Genomic DNA, 15,920 nt, shown 5'->3' on the forward strand with positions numbered 1-15,920 from the left:
ATCCATACCCTTTGCTTTTCCACATGGTTTTTCTATTTTATCTCTCTTCATCAACAGCACTAACAGCACCCTCTCTCTTTATTTTATTTTTTAAGTAGGCTACATGCCCATTGTGGAGCCCAACGTGGGGCCTGAACTCATGTTCCAAGACTGAGACCTGAGCTGAGATCAAGAGTTAGACACTTAACCAACTGAGCCACCCAGACGGCAACCCCCTTCCTTTTTATAGGTAGGGTCCACACCCACCATGCGTCTTAAATTCACAATTCCAAGATCAAGGGTTGCATGCTCTACTGACTGAGCCAGCCAGGTACCCCAATGCCCTCTCCCTTTGACCCTCATTTCCATGGGGAGTGTGAAGTTATTCTCACTCCTGGCAGACTAGCTTTTATTGTTTCTAGCAGCTCAGTAGCTATAGGTCTAAGAATGCGGGAACGTGAGGGGACAATACTCTAAGACACTTGTTATATCCCATGGGTAAATCTGGATGGAGGTATGCCAAAGGACATAGCTGATACCCAGAGCCAGACGTGAAGACATCTTTCTATTTGCATGACTGCTTTAGAAATTGTGAGGCAAAGTGGAGCATAAAGGGAAAAAAAAAAACAACAACTGTGCTTAGGAAAAAGGAACCACGTATCGGCCGGCAAAGAAGGCTCCCAGTGGCCATGATGAATTGTGCATGTTTCCTCCCAACTTGGTGATCTTCAAAGCTTCCCTGGTCTATGGAGTGATGGAATAGCAGGTTTGTTTTCCAGCTTTCCATAGATGAAATCTCTCTGCCTTTCTGAGAACCCACGCTGTTAACAATAGAGAGTGCTGGCTCAGTGTCCACGTTCTCTGATGAGTGGAAAGAAGACTTTACATCTGCTAAATTATTCTATTTTTTCTACCTACTGGCAATCCTAAAAGCAAGTTTACTAACCTTTGAAGTCTGGTCTTTGCTGCCATCATCAACTACTATCACTTCATAAGTGAATGTAGGATCTTGCTTCTGTAGGAAACAAAAATAAAATACCACAATTTGGGATAAATGCCATGAAGAGTTCTGATAAAATTGCAAGGAGTTTAAATAACAATTGTTTTAGTGTGATATGTATAAAAATGAATATAAATTAAGTGTACAAAAACCACATAAAATAAAAAAGCCAAGAAGCAAAAAGGAGGAAAGACACTGGACAGGAACAGAAGGCAAACACTGACTGAACATCTGTGAGCCTGTCCCCCTCCTCCCCTGCAACCCACCCCACACCAGATCGGTCGGAGCAGCCTGGTGCTTGTGGGGCTGAGCACTTCTGAGAGACGCTACAAACATGTATGAGAAAAAAGTCCGTGAGGTTAAAGGTTAGTGTAATTCTAACCTGGCTACACTTTTCTTAGCCTTATGAACTTCTGGCCCGTTTTCTCATTTAAAAAACCCCAAGGGGCACCTGGGTGGCTCAGTCATTAAGCGTCTGCTTTCAGCTCACGTTATGATCCCAGGGTCCTGAGATCGAGCCCTGCATCAGGATCCATGCTCAGCAGGAAGCCTGCTTCTCCCTCTCTCACTCCCCCTACATCTCTCTCTGTCAAATACATAAATAAATAAATAAATAAACAAACAAACAAAATCTTAGAAAAACCCCAAAACCCAACCCCTCCACCAAAAACAATCCTTGTGGTTCCTGTGGTTCTTGTGAATCCACATAACAGAAGAAATAGGAGCCTCATATATAATAATAAAGGCTCCATTCCTTCCCTCTTTTATTTTTTCTTTTTAAAAGATTTTATTTTTAAGTAATCTTTACACCCAACATGGGCCTTGGCCTCATAATCCCAAGAGTTTCATGCTCCACGTACCAAGCCAGCCAGGTGCCCCTTTCTTTAAACGAATCTTCTATCTTCCTTTTACATGTAAAATCTAAAACCAAAGTAAATCAAAACAAGAAATTTTCTAAAAAAAAAAAAAAAAAAAAAAAGCCGCAAAGCTCATTTGTTTCCTTAAACTCTCCAAGGAGAGTCCAACAGCAATTGATGATACGAAACAAGGACACATATTACTTTTCTTCTCTTTATGTGAGGAAAGAAGAGAAAATAAATGAGGGGAACGCCTCTGACTAATAAAGAAAAACGAGCCATTTCACTTTCATTATAAGTCTTTTTCAAATAAATGTCTTTTTAAAAAGTCACAAAAGTAAAAACAGTATCATGGGGCCACACAAAGTCTGCAGATGTACTCAATTTTAAATGTATCATCAGGCAAGAAGATAAAAAGTGGGTGGGAGAGTACATAAGAAATTTCAGCTTTCTGTTTGCTCTAGGTTCATCCACCTGCTTCTGGAGGCAGGGAGTCATGTGTTGGGTTTGCTAGCTAACACCTGAGGGTAGGCAGCAAGGGAACATGGGAGGCCTGGTGACCTTGATGGCCCGGCCATGGCAGGCACTGCCTCTCATAGCAGATCTGGCCTACGATCTACAAGTTGGTGATCTAGTCTAGTTTTATTTTTATTTTTATTATTATTATTTTTTTATTATTTATTTGACGGAGAGCTAACCAGTAGGCAGAGAGGCAGGCAGAGAGAGAGGGAAGCAGGCTCCCTGTTGAGCAGAGAGCCCGATGTGGGGCTTGATCCCAGAAGCCTGAGATCATGACCCGAGCCGAAGGCAGAGGCCCAACCCACTGAGCCACCCAGGTGCCCCAATCTAGTCTAGTTTTAAATAGAGACATCATATTGAAAGGAAAAACATGATACCTGTCTCTCCTCTAGATAGCCCAGAGCTTCATCCATCATTATAGGCACTTAAAGAAAAAAAAAAATGTATGAAAAATTAGTTTTGAAAACGATTTTCCACACCCCCAAACACACAGTTTACATATGGAAAAAGTCTGAATAGTCTAACAAGCTTCTCCCCCAATAGCTTTTCCCATCTGGAAGGGCTGTTTTCTGTTCACATCTGGCTTATGGCTTCTCTAGAATACTTCAGTCCTATGACTTCATGATGTAGACCCTATCCTTTATAGCTACTCTTTGTTTCCCCTCTTATGAACTACAACTAACAACAATGCACTCACTACAGCCCACATCTATTAACCTTCTGGCAAAGACAGTAAAGTCCATACTCTAAGTTTCCTTTTCTTCCCAATGAACCCTTACCCAATAAATGAAATCGGGCTTACACCGTTTTTCTTCATTGTATGAAGGCACAACAACAGAGAGCCGTTTGGTAGGTGAGTCCCATATGCTGGGCAATGTTTCCTTCTGTCCTCTGGCATTTAAGAAGAACTTCTCATCTTCATGTTGATGGAGGTGTGGCATTTTCGTAGCAGTTATAAATGCAACAAAGGAAATCTAAAAGCAGGTATGTTAAACAAGAAATCATGCTATGTTGACTTTTTTTAGACTTGTTATGTAAGAATACATCATTTACATGATTTTTTTTCTTTTTTTTGGTGGAATATTTGCTTTTTGCTTTTAGTCCATTAACTGGACTGGAGGTGACAACAAAATTCAAATGCCTTACTTATGAACTAATTATTGTCCTTTCTTCCACTGGTAAGGAACTAAGGACTTAGGAGACTCCCAATCTCTTCCCACCTGTCATCCCCAGGCTTCTATCATCCCAGATCTAATAGGGAAGTCACTATAGAAATGCAATCTATTTTAAGATGCCCTGAACCCCCAATCCCTGGCAAACACACAGTGAGGTCCCATTCCTACTTGGAGCCTATATGTGCCAGAGGATTAAGTTCACAGTGCAGGTGGAATGTATGGAGTGAGGGAAGACCTCCCATGTAGGACTAGACTGACCCAGAATATGTAGGGAAGACCCCTCTATCCCCATAGTAGGGACCAGCAATGCTTAAGAACATATTCTTGACACTTATCCCAGATTTGAATTCAGAAAACATTACTTTTTGAAGTATCAAACTTGTAGGCTCTGGCACCATACACTACTGACATTAGATAGCTCCCTTCTATATTTATTTGTGAACTAGTGTTGGAAATAACCACTCTTTGGAACATTGTCTCTACCACAGTCATAAATTTTTGGAATGCTACTCATTTTTAATGTGGTGACCATTTTTAATATTCCACTGGGTACATACTGAAATTGAATTTGCTCTGATTAGTAGGAACATGGAGGCAGTATCCTGACTAGTGGTTATGAGTTCCTATTCTGCACACCAGTGTTCAGATTGTGATTTCTAAATTCAGTTTCCTAGTAAAAGGAATCAGTGCTCTTTGTAAGATGCCAGAGAATTATGTCATTATTTTGAAAACTTGCCTTTTATCTTACCTTTTATATATGAAAGATATTTCAGAGTAATTGAATAGCTGAGAATGAAACTTTTTTCATTATGGAATTTCAGATAATACATAAAAAAGGAATGATACAATTAGAATATTGCACTTTGCAACTCCCAGAGAAATAATGGATTTAGGTTAACAAACTATAGAATTGGTGAGTCAGGCTAACAAAACTCCTGAACCCCTGGATCCATCTTAACACCAGAGAAAATCAGATATTATGAGTCTTCTGATATGATACGAGACAAAGTATTCAGCATCAGTCACATACTTTTTTTTGATTAAAAAACACAAACATGCATTGGTTAAGTCTCTAAATGTTACTACCAGTTTATAGGAAATTCAGGAGACAGAGTAAGATGTTAAATGTCACCAATGGGATGAAATCAATAAAACCCAGATTCTGAGAAATTCTACAGGACAAATGACCACTTATTAAAGACAAGGGAAAAAAAAAAACACAAAAAAAAAACAAAGAAGAAGGACAAAGTGTTACAGATTAAGATACTTGAGACATCAACAGAGTGCTAAGTGTATGTGAATGCTTAATCGAAAAAATGACTATACTAAAACATACATGAGGTATCTGAACTGACAGGACACTTGAAATCACTGAATAATGGTTAAAATTTTTTAAGACTCCATTATAACTTTATTATGGTTATATTTAAAAAAGGGGGGTCTTTAGAGATTAATGCTGCGGGTTTACAGATAGAGTGTTTTGTCTTGGATTTGCTTCAGAATAATTCAGAAAGGAAGTGGGGTGAGGAAGAGTATGTATGGAAAGTGTGGATATATATGAAACCAGGTTTTTTTGTTTGTTTATTTTTGTTTTTTTTTAATAATGATTTCCTGCTGTGGCTTTTTAAACAAATGAAGTTCCAGTAACTGTGTGACATTTTCACACGTAAGCTCTTCTCTCCAATCAGTCTCATCAAAAGAAGCTAATGATGATAACATTTATGAGAGCGTTGCTTTAAAGATCACATGAGATAACCCCCTGTTAAACACTGAATACAACCCCCAGCATATTATAAGTTCTCTATAAATGGTAGCCCTTATAATCACTTGAAGCTAGTGGGATCAAATACTTGCAGTACACCCTCATAATGCACCCATTTAACTCTGTGCAACAGATAAGATTCAACAAGCAGATTCAATCCAGGCGTCTGACAAAATTCTGCCCCATCAAAAAAAAAAAAAAAAAAAAAAAAGTGACTTGCCCAATAATCTGAATAACCCCTGAAATCTTCATATACCACTAAGGGAGAGAGAGGACTCCTTTCTCACCCAGACAAACAGGGCACATTGCTTTTTCTCTATTAAATTGTTTCTACACACTGAGTTTGCAAACCTGGCAAGATGGAAGAATGGCCTTCCTTAGCAGTGCTATCTGGGGGCGAACCTGAGTGTCTAAGAAGCTGAAACCTCTCCATGTAGGAACTGGATGGCAGACTCATTCCAAATTATATGGAATATAATTTCTCATAAGTGAGAAAGCTCACTCGGCAAACTGTTACTTATGTATGAGAAAGAGTTTACAACGTTTCTATTTCCAGAGTAATGGCAAAGAAAATCCTAGTCTGAATTCTCCTTTAGAGGCAGCGAATACAGGGTGTTTAATTTTGGGGACATAACGACTCCCAGACATATGGTAACACTAGGCTTGTGTGTCTTGGTCTTACTGTGTCCCTTGGTTGGTCTTCTTGATCCATTGATTTATTCCGATCTGTAACAGATGGCTCTCGTCAATGCTCTGTCACCACCTTCTATCTGCTTAACCACATCAGGAAAAGGATGAGTCCAGGGAGCACGCACATCCCGGGAGCTCAAAACCTTCCCGGGTGGAACCAGAGCTGCATAGGCTGCAGATCCGGGAGAAGTCTTGGGAGAGGTCGGGACTGACAGGGCGGGTGGACAGAGGTCCGGGGACCAAGGGACGAGTAGAGACTGGGTGAGCACGTCCCACAGTGAACAAAAGTACAAGGTTCTGGGCACAGAAGGAGGTAAAGCTCCAAAATAAAAATAAAGAACGGAAGAAAGGGGGTGTGGAATTCTAGGAGAGGAAATCCTGGAGTCAAGGCTTGGGAGAAGCGTGGTGAAAAGGGACACGTCAAAGAGTGAGTGGGCTGTGCAGAGGAGAGGATGCGTTGCGGCCGAGTCTCCAAGACAGCAGGGAGCCTAGGCCCGCGTCGGTCCCCCATCCCTCTCCTCACCAGTATCAGGGCTGCGGCCGCCAGCGCCACGCCGAGCACCGCCAGCTGCAGCAGGAGCGAATTCATCCTCCATGCCCAAGTCGCCGCCCTAGCCTACCCAGCACCTACACACACGCGGAAGCGCGGCCGCTCCGCCCCGCCTTCCGCGGGCAGAGGGACCTCTCCCGCCCGGCGCCCGCCGCCCACAGCGCCCCTCGCGGCAAGGAGACAAACACGCAGCTCTTCGGAGCGAGGCTCTGCGGTGGAAAGGCAGGCGCCGCGTTCCACTGCAGGGTTGACAGAATGGGCAAGTAAAAATACAGAATGTCCACTTAATTTGAATTTTAGGTAAGCAATGAACAGTTTTTTGACAGCCTTGTTAAAATAGAATTTACACACCATACACCCACCCATTCAAAAGGTTTTGGTATATTACACGAGTTTTTAAAAAGTGTGATACAGGGGCGCCTGGGTGGCTCAGTGGGTTAAAGCCTCTGCCTTCGGCTTAGGTCATGATCCCAGGGTCCTGGGATCCAGCCCCGCATCGGGCTCTCTGCTCAGCGGGGAGCCTGCTTCCCCCCCCACCCCACCTCTCTGCCTGCTTCTCTGCCTACTTGTGATCTCTGTCTGTCAGATAAATAAATAAAATCTTTTTTAAAAAAGTGTAATACAACAATAAATTTGCCATTTTAACCTAAATGTACAATACATAGTGGTACTAATTACATTCACAATTTTCTGCATCCATCACCATTATCTATTTCTAAAACATTCTTCACTGTCCCCAGCCCCTGGTAATAACTAATAACATGTACTATTTGGCATATACTCATAGAAAAAAAATTCTTTGTTTATTTGACATTCAAATTTAATTGGATGTCTTGTACTGTGGCAACCCTACCTAGGAGGGAGGTGGAGGCTCTGAGCCACAGCACAGCCTACAACACAAGGCGCTCCTTTGGAGCCCGCTCCGGGGACCTGGCAAAGTGTAACTTGGTGCGGATAATGAGCGCCAAAAAGTTTACATAATTCTCCAGTAACTTGGAAGGAGAAGCCCAGGGCCCAGCCCAAGACGGAGGCGGGAAAGGGACGCAGAAACTGAAATAATGCTCCCACACTCAATACTCAAATCTAGGAAATAAGGTCAGTTTTCTCTTAAACCCTTGAACTACCAGAGTGTTTCTAAAGAGACACACTCGTCTCTTTCATAAGAGCAGATTCGTCAAAAACGCATCCAAAGCAAAGAAGCCTGGAGGTGTGAGGAGCTAGAAACCACCGTTGCAAAGGTGGGCCAGAAACCACCTTCCCCACGCCCAGCCCCCTGCGTCTGCGGCAAGCGGCGAAGAGCGCAGGCGTCCCTGCTGAAAGTTTGGGGGCGGTGTAGACCCGCGGCCCCGAGGCCCAGAGTCGCCCGGCGCAGGCGCACGCGCGCGGGCGGGAAGATGGCGGCCGGGTTCAAGTGAGTGTTGGCGGCTCGCGGGCGCGTGTTTGTGCCCTGGCGGTTGGAGGTTTCCTTTAACCCTTCGCTGGGATATTTTTCACCTGGAGGCCACCCTGCTAGATTCCCATTTCTTTCCCTCACGGAAGTAGGCGACGGGCGGAAGGACCTGGAGGTGGTCGTTGTGAAAGGAAAGGGGGCTTTTTCTCTGCAGTGAGACGGGAGATGGAAGGGACTGTGTACAGAATTCAGTACCTGCGGCAAGCGCTTGTGGCTTGGTGTAGTGGATGTGCGGCCCCAGGGGACACCGCTGTAATCTTTTTAAAAATGTTTTATCAGAACCACATGCCACCCTGTGCTTCGTTTCCTCCGTGGTTTATTTCTAAAAGGATTGTGCCTTGTTCGGAAGGTTTTACTTAAGCCTTTTTTTGTGCCACGCTGGTGAAGCCTGTAGATTTTTGTCCTCAGAGTTAAGTTTTTAAATGGATAAAATACATAAGATTCCAAAGGAAAACCATTGTATTGATGCAGCTATCTTCTATTTGTATAAATTCCTAGTTCTTGATAGTGATATATACGTGCTTTTAAAAAATGAACATTCTTAAACAAGTTCTACTGGGGAGTCTAGTAACTCCTGGAATTCCAAAGTTTGCACATAAGCTTCGACTACTATAAAGTAAAAACGAAAACATTTAATCTCTGTGGTTGTTAAATTTGCAGGTATTAATATATTATAAAGGCTTATTGCCTGCATTCAAAATTGGAGGATATGCTAAATTTCAGTTACAGGATAGTGAAAATAAAGATGTAATTTTTAAATGTTATGAATCCCTGCTTCAGAGCGAAAGTGACATTATTTTAACAACTGGATTAATTCTTTTAAAGATGCTCCAACCTGTAACTGTAAGATAGAGTTAAGGACAGCAGTTGAGTGTGATTACTACTGCAAGAGTACCTCTTTTTAATAGTTACATGTGGCAACAAAACATCAGAATTCATGAAAGAAACTTCGTAACAAATTGGGAAGGTTTATGCTGCATCATCACACTCCTAAAATCTTTGCCATTTTCTGGATTTATGTTAAGATTCATTAACTTACCTCAGATATATTTTTAACATGTTTCAGAACTGTGGAACCTCTGGAGTATTACAGGAGATTTTTGGTAAGTAAAGATGGTTATGTACAGCTTGTACCTTTTGATAACAGTATCCTATGCTTCTTTTCAAATTATGTGAATTAATGAGGTTTATTGTGTTTTCCCTGGTGTGTGTAAAATACATAGACGTAATTTACTTTTTGCAAATTTATTTATTTAGAAAGAGAACTGCCGTCCTGATGGAAGAGAACTTGGTGAATTCAGAACCACAACTGTCAACATAGGTGAGGATATTTTGAATTCTGAAATAGAATGAAATTGCTTCAGACTTTTTTTAATGTATTTTTATTTGTGATGTTTTTTAAACTCACTATTGTTTCAATCTTTAAATTTTGAAGTGACTGTAAAGTGTTTTCACCCCTTTCTTCCTTCAAAACCTCCAAGACATGGTTTTCTTGTATTTTACACTTAACTTTCTGTTGTGAACACGGAATTTTCCAGTTTAACTTGTATGACATTCTCGAGTTTTAGACTGACCATTTAAACAATATTTGAGCCGAATTCTACCATATATAAGGGAACCCAGTGATTCTGTGTTAAGAGATCTTTATCTGCAGAACAGTTCTAAGACCGAATGAAAATGACTAACTCAAATTCAAGAACAGGTGAATAATTCCTAAAACACTAGTACTTTAAGATAGTCACATCATTTAAAAAAGACTTGAGCTAGGAATAAATTTACACAAGCAACTGAGATACATAGCAGGATAAAATTATATGTAGAAAATGAACACTTTCCATGGACTTTTTTATTATCTTTTCAGGTTCAATTAGTACTGCAGATGGTTCTGCTTTAGTGAAGCTGGGAAATACTACAGTAATTTGTGGAATTAAGGCGGTAGGTTTAATATGTCTTACTGAGATTTGAATTACCAAATTAGCTTCAAGTTGTTATTAGATTGTAATTTTTACACCTATATTTCTGTTGACTAGGCAGTTTTTTAGTATGTTTCATTTCCTAAGAGCTTTCATCTTTAAGTAGATTAATACTCAAAGTAGATTAAAAATGACCCAAGTCCAGTGACTTAATTTATGAACATGCATCAAATAGGCTGAAATGAAACCATTTTAAAAATCCTCACTACCTTTAATTCTTTAAGAATTTGATTGTTGTTGAGATTTTTGGTGACATCCTTTTATCCAGTGATAGCATTTAATCTGTGCAAATGATGTAGAAAATTGAGCCTACTCCAAAGAAAGCTTGAGGGAGTAAGAAGAGCCACTGTTTACTGAATACCTTTTATGTACCAGGTACCTTAAATTAGGTGCTTTAATACAGAATTACCAGTTTAATCATGAGAACAGTCATTTGAAGAATAATTTGTCTTCTGTTTTACATGAAGTTCAGTAACTTATCCAGGAACAGAACTAGAACTGTAACTTTGACTCCAGAGGTTGTGCTTTTTTCACTGTGTTGCACTGTGAATTACTTAACCTTCAGATTTTTCCTCAGGGTGATAAAGTTGGGGTGGTATCTAACAGTATGATCTGAGCACTTAATTGTTGCCAGCTTTAATGCTGGGGACATAACATTATCTCATTTGACCCTCATTGAGAATCCCTAAAAGTAGGTCATTATTAACTTCTCATTTTGCACATGAGAAAGTTGAATGGTAAGAGGTTATACAATTTGACTAAAATCCCTCAGCCAAAAAGTATGGGTCTGACATTTGAACCAGTTGAGTCGCAGGCTTTTGCTTTTAATCACTTTATCACTTCCCATATTTGGCTGTGTAAGGGATCACTTTGGGTTTCAATTTATATATTCTTTGCTACTAAATGAGAGAAAGAAAACAGATTTTTTTTTTTAAAGATTTTATTTATTTATTTGACAGAGAGAAATCACAAGCAGGCAGAGAGGCAGGCAGAGAGAGAGGAGGAAGCAGGCTCCCTGCTGAGCAGTAAGCCCGATGCGGGGCTTGAACCCAGGACCTGGGATCATGACCTGAGCCGAAGGCAGCGGCTTAACCCACTGAGCCACCCAGGCGCCCAGATTTTTTTTTTTTTTTTTGGAAAGAGCCCCATTTAATTTTGGTTAGTAGCACTAGAATCTAGTGCTAAGCTATGCTGCCTTTTTAATCTTGCAGACCTAATATGAGGATTTGTGACAGTGTTCATATAGCCTGATAGGACTCCCTAATAAGCATAGTAGATGGTCTTGATGTAGTTAACTAGCTAAGATGGTCTTTGCTGAAGGTTTTTATAACTGATTGCTGTCTTCACAATTATTAAGTAGCTTCTTTCATAGGAAGTATTTGCTTCTTTAGGAATTTGCAGCACCACCAACAGATGGCCCTGATAAAGGATATGTTGGTAAGTTAAATGGTTTTGTAATTTTAATACAAAAACTTAACACATTTAATGGTAATATTGTAGGTCAGTCCTAGTAGCTGAGTTGAAGATAATATAGAAGATTCAGAAATATATAGGAATGAGGCTTTTGTAATTTTGTAATTTTTGTAATTTTAATACAAAAACTTGAACACATTTAATGGTAATATTGTAGGTCAGTCCTAGTAGCTGAGTTGAATATAGAAGATTCAGAAGTATATAGGAATGAGACTTTTCAGACAGTCCTGAAAAGTTTAATTAGAAGATAGCCTAATAGCAAGATACAAAATTTTTGTAAAATTTTCAGCTTTGCATATTCAGATGTCATCAACCAAGAAAGTAGAATCTCTTAGGAAAGGGTCGTAATTGCAAACTCTTTATGCTCCCATAAGTATTCATCATTTATACCACTATGCAACTTTATTCTTGCCTTGGACCATCTCTTCTTTATGGTAGGTACCAACATTTTAAAAATGCAGGCACTTGGGTATGAGTGTAGAGGCTATCTGCTGTTACAGAATGAGGTATTTTGGTAGAAATCTTATTTTTCGAAAGGATTTAGGATTGAAGCCTTCCTTAACATCCTTTTGTATTTTTGGTATTTGTGTTGGGGCAAAAAAAAAGTTGGAAGTAGCTTTTATCTAAGTCTGAGAGTATTAAAAAGATCAAAAAGAAATAACTGATGTGTTATGCTTTCCACTTGGCAAATTTATCTATGGCTATAGTCACATTGCAGTGGATTGAGAACACCTTTAACACTTCCATAAACCAGAGGTGAAGTTTAGTTCATAGCTCCAGAGTGTTTCTTTCAGTTCCTAATGTGGATCTACCACCTCTGTGTTCATCGAGATTTCGGTCTGGACCTCCTGGAGAAGAGGCCCAAGTGGCTAGCCAGTTCATTGCAGATGTCATTGAAAAGTAAGATCATTCTGAACATTTGACTGTCCTTCATTTTCAGATGTTTTTTGACCTTTCACTTATTGTGCTTATTATTAAATCCAAGTTCACAGATAATTCAGAAAGAAGACTTATGCATTTCTCCTGGAAAGGTAAGATGAATAAAAAAGCTGTAAGGTTTTATTAATTCTGAATTGTTTTTAGGGAAAGAACAGGGAAATTAAAATAATAAGCCAGTGGCCTTAAATATGAATGTCCTAAGATGGAATTTGGTTAGCTTACTCTGTAACTATCTAAATAAACCATGTAGTTCTTAAAAAAAAAAAAAAAAAAAAAAAGTTTTGAGTAATTTATTACCTAACTGGGGGCTACTTTTTAAGCGGAGGTAACTTTTTTTCCCTTTTGCACAAATAGTTCAGTCACTTGTTTATTCCATATAGATTAGTATCTGATCAGCTGCTGTTTAGAGTAAATCTACACTATACATTTCAAGTCTTTAATTTCAAGGCTAAGACTTAGAACAAAATTGACTAGGACTTAGAGGCTTTTCCTATTCAATTATAAACAGATTTATTAGCATTGTAAAGCCTAGCCATTTCATATGTTAATGTTTCTGGGGGAAAGTATGTTTTGGACTTCATTTAAGACTTCCAAAAGCATTTCTTTTATATGGTAACTTAGCAGCAAAAATAGAAATTCTTCCTACATCTGTAGCTTTCAGTGGAAATCTAGATGTTACTTGTCAGTTCGGTAGTTAAAAGCCAATTTTTTTTTTTTTAAACCAAACCTGTCTACTTTGTTGGTAATATACTTTGTAGAGTTTGTTTTTATTTTTAAGTTTTTGAGCCTTAAAGGTTATCATGCTTGTCTAATCAAGGATTCTGTGGTTTGTAAGTTAAAACAAATACCATGTTCTACCCCCACTTTGTATAAATTCTGTTTTAGCTTTCTTGGGTTCTGTACTGTGATATCATTTGCCTCGACTATGATGGGAACATCTTGGATGCCTGTACATTTGCTTTGTTAGCAGCCTTAAAAAATGGTAAGCAACCTTAATAAAAGGCACAATTCCTTCTTGGTGTCAGAATATTATTTTGTTAAACTTTTATCAGTAAACTTTTTAAAGTTTTTGTTAATGTTTAGTGATTCATCATTCATGAGAAACCATGTTTATATCCACTAAATTTACCTTAATTATCCTAATTAAAAAATACTTCTAAGTTTTTAAGGAGGGAAGAGTGAATAAAGCATAGAAACCTGTATTTGTTAGAGTGAGAGACTTACTTCATGTATTTGCCTTTTTCTAGTACAGCTGCCAGAAGTTACTATAAATGAAGAAACTGGTTTAGCAGAAGTTAATTTAAAGAAGAAAAGTTATTTGAATATTAGAACTCATCCAGTTGCAACTTCCTTTGCTGTATTTGATGAGTAAGTTAATCAGATGTATAAAATATTATGTAATTAAGGTAATGGATTGTTACTCAGCATTCTGACTTTTTTAGGAAATAACCTAAGGTGACCATACATTCTAGTTTGCCCTGAACATCTAGGTTTATACCTGTTGTCCCTGCAGAATTATTATTAGCTTTTGCCTTATACTTTCAAAACCATCCTGATTTGAATGAATTTTGTGTTCTCCCTGTTACTTGGTTTTCTTATTCCTGTGTAATGTTAATCTTAATTCTTTCATAGAAGATTTACCTTAGACTACCTTCTGTATTTGTGAAGGACTTTATTAGTATATTTATAAATTGAAAAGTAAAGATTCTTACATGTAGTATAATGTTAGGTTGCTATTAACATTTCTGGTTTCCCACCAGGTCTATTTCAGTGCTTAAATCAGACATCAGTACCTAAGCTAAAAGGCTGGAAGTTCATTTTATTCTTTGTATATAAAATTTGTTCTGTGGATCGATAACTTATATTTTTCTTGTATTTTAAATAGCACTCTGCTCATAGTTGACCCTACTGGAGAGGAGGAACATCTGGCAACTGGAACCTTAACAGTAGTAATGGATGAGGAAGGCAAGCTATGTTGTCTTCACAAACCAGGCATGTTCCTTCCATTTCAAACCTAAACATGTAAAATAAAAAATCAGTGTGAGCTTCTCTGTATTAGGGGGCACCAGATGGAATGTGAGAGGTTTTATTGTTTACTGCAGTTTCTTTGTTATGTCAAATTCCTTACTTAATCTATTTTTGTCTGTCAGTGGTTCTTAAAACTTATGGTATGCATCAGAATCACTTGCAAGTCTTGTTAAAACACAATCTGCAAATCTTGGAACAGTCTCACTGGCTTAATATTATTGAATTTTTTGTCTTAATACTTGATGTTGATTTTTTTCAACATCAAATGATGTATATGATGTAAAATGATAGACACTGAAAGTGTGGTTACAATAATTTTTCAGGTGGAAGTGGGCTGACTGGAGCTAAACTTCAGGACTGTATGAGTCGAGCAGTTACCAGACACAAAGAAGTAAAAAAACTGATGGATGAAGTAATTAAGAGTATGAAACCCAAATAAACCACCACCACATTTCCAAAACAGATTTGTAAAAACTGTATTTGTTACACTGTGCACAAACCTTTTATACTAAATAAATATCAAACTACATTCTTCAGAAAGATGTTTCTAGTATTTCTTAGGTCACTTCCGTATGTAGTATGTACAGTGAAACCATTTTTAAAAAGCAATGACTTAGGCAAACCAACCCTAATGGTTTGTTAAACCATTCCCGTTTTTAATTAAAAATCATAGGGTTGTGCTTCTGTATAAAGTTTGTACATCTAGCAATGTAAAATACTGACACATTTGAATAAACAAAACCAAAAATGGAAGTAGAAACTCAGAATCCTTTGATTCAATGCTCTTATGGTTTTAAAAAAGAGAGAGAAAAAAAAAAGCGAGACTCAGAATTTTGGAGTGGTTGGTGTGCCTCTCTTCATTTTACTTTTTGACTGGCTGCCTGTATGCCGATGACGATGTAGCTGAGCTGTTTGTGCTGCTGCTGCTGCCATAGCCATTTGATGCTGTAAGAATCGCAACTGCTGCAAAAGGGAGGGGAAAAAAAAGTCAAGTTATGTTAAATGCAGGCAGGTATGGAAAGGTGCTTTTCCTGAGAGATGAAAACAACAAAACTGAAAGGGAGAAAGCACCAAGATAACAAAAAGGGACTATACCACACTGAGACAATGCACAGTCAAACAGCACCAGTGGCACAGAAGCCTGCTGAGGGCTTTAAAAATGGGTTCTTGGTAAACTTCAAAAATATTTCTGTTACTTTGCCCTGCCAGTCTTTATTGTAGTAACTCAGCAACTTCAGTTACTATTTTGTTGTATGATAGTTTATAGCAATATAAAACCACCCTGCATTATCAGAGATAGTCAACTATAATATGCGAACTTCCTACAATCACGGAGTAACATTTTTCTAAAACAGGTATGACATTTACTAATAGGAACACTGGTATACTTGCCTTTTTCTGCAGTACAATATAAAAAAGTTAACCATTGGCACTTACAAATGTCTGTTTCAAAAATACTGCAAACTACAAAATGTATGTTGATGTGCCACCAGCACTTCATGAAAGATTTTAAATCAGGAAGAGT

General features: G+C 38.6%; 3 protein-coding genes across 16 annotated transcripts in view; 1 reads left to right on the forward strand and 2 right to left on the reverse strand.

Annotated features, from left to right (window-relative positions):
- LOC111158566 (ALG5, dolichyl-phosphate beta-glucosyltransferase) overlaps positions 1–6,635 on the reverse strand; it is a 43,892-nt gene extending 37,257 nt beyond the window's left edge. For 2 of the 4 annotated variants that reach the window (XM_022520684.1, XM_022520686.1), the window contains exons 1-4: positions 6,506–6,625; positions 3,158–3,329; positions 2,733–2,779; positions 926–994 (exon numbers count right to left, since the gene is read on the reverse strand). In XM_022520684.1, coding sequence (XP_022376392.1) covers positions 926–994; positions 2,733–2,779; positions 3,158–3,329; positions 6,506–6,571 — 354 coding nt within the window. In that variant the 5' untranslated portion in view covers positions 6,572–6,625. Of the gene's footprint in view, positions 1–925; positions 995–2,732; positions 2,780–3,157; positions 3,330–6,505 lie in introns of all 4 variants that reach the window. The other 2 variants (XM_022520683.1, XM_022520685.1) reach the window with 2 other exon arrangements.
- A 1,290-nt stretch (positions 6,636–7,925) lies between these two features.
- LOC111158567 (exosome component 8) lies at positions 7,926–14,932 on the forward strand. Its single transcript, XM_022520687.1, has 11 exons — positions 7,926–7,943; positions 9,049–9,085; positions 9,240–9,303; positions 9,844–9,917; positions 11,347–11,392; positions 12,223–12,328; positions 12,414–12,459; positions 13,253–13,349; positions 13,615–13,735; positions 14,253–14,359; positions 14,719–14,932. Exons 1-11 carry the CDS (start codon positions 7,927–7,929, stop codon positions 14,832–14,834), a joined length of 831 nt encoding a protein of 276 aa, XP_022376395.1. The 5' UTR covers position 7,926; the 3' UTR covers positions 14,835–14,932.
- LOC111158564 (SPT20 homolog, SAGA complex component) overlaps positions 14,855–15,920 on the reverse strand; it is a 40,251-nt gene continuing 39,185 nt past the window's right edge. For all 11 annotated transcript variants that reach the window (XM_022520682.1, XM_022520678.1, XM_022520676.1 and 8 more), the window contains one exon: positions 14,855–15,358. In XM_022520682.1, coding sequence (XP_022376390.1) covers positions 15,258–15,358 — 101 coding nt within the window. In that variant the 3' untranslated portion in view covers positions 14,855–15,257. The remainder of the gene's footprint in view (positions 15,359–15,920) is intronic.

The sequence above is a fragment of the Enhydra lutris genome, unplaced genomic scaffold, assembly GCF_002288905.1.
Source record: "Enhydra lutris kenyoni isolate GAN:26980312 unplaced genomic scaffold, ASM228890v2 scaffoldscaffold60, whole genome shotgun sequence".
Lineage (NCBI taxonomy): Eukaryota > Metazoa > Chordata > Mammalia > Carnivora > Mustelidae > Enhydra > Enhydra lutris.

Bases quoted from the DNA above. Each gene is read 5' to 3' on its own strand.
- LOC111158567 (XM_022520687.1), top strand. The intron at 9,086-9,239 runs GTAAGTAAAGAT...TTATTTATTTAG, and splicing joins AGTATTACAGGAGATTTTTG to AAAGAGAACTGCCGTCCTGA. The intron at 13,736-14,252 runs GTAAGTTAATCA...TATTTTAAATAG, and splicing joins TCCTTTGCTGTATTTGATGA to CACTCTGCTCATAGTTGACC.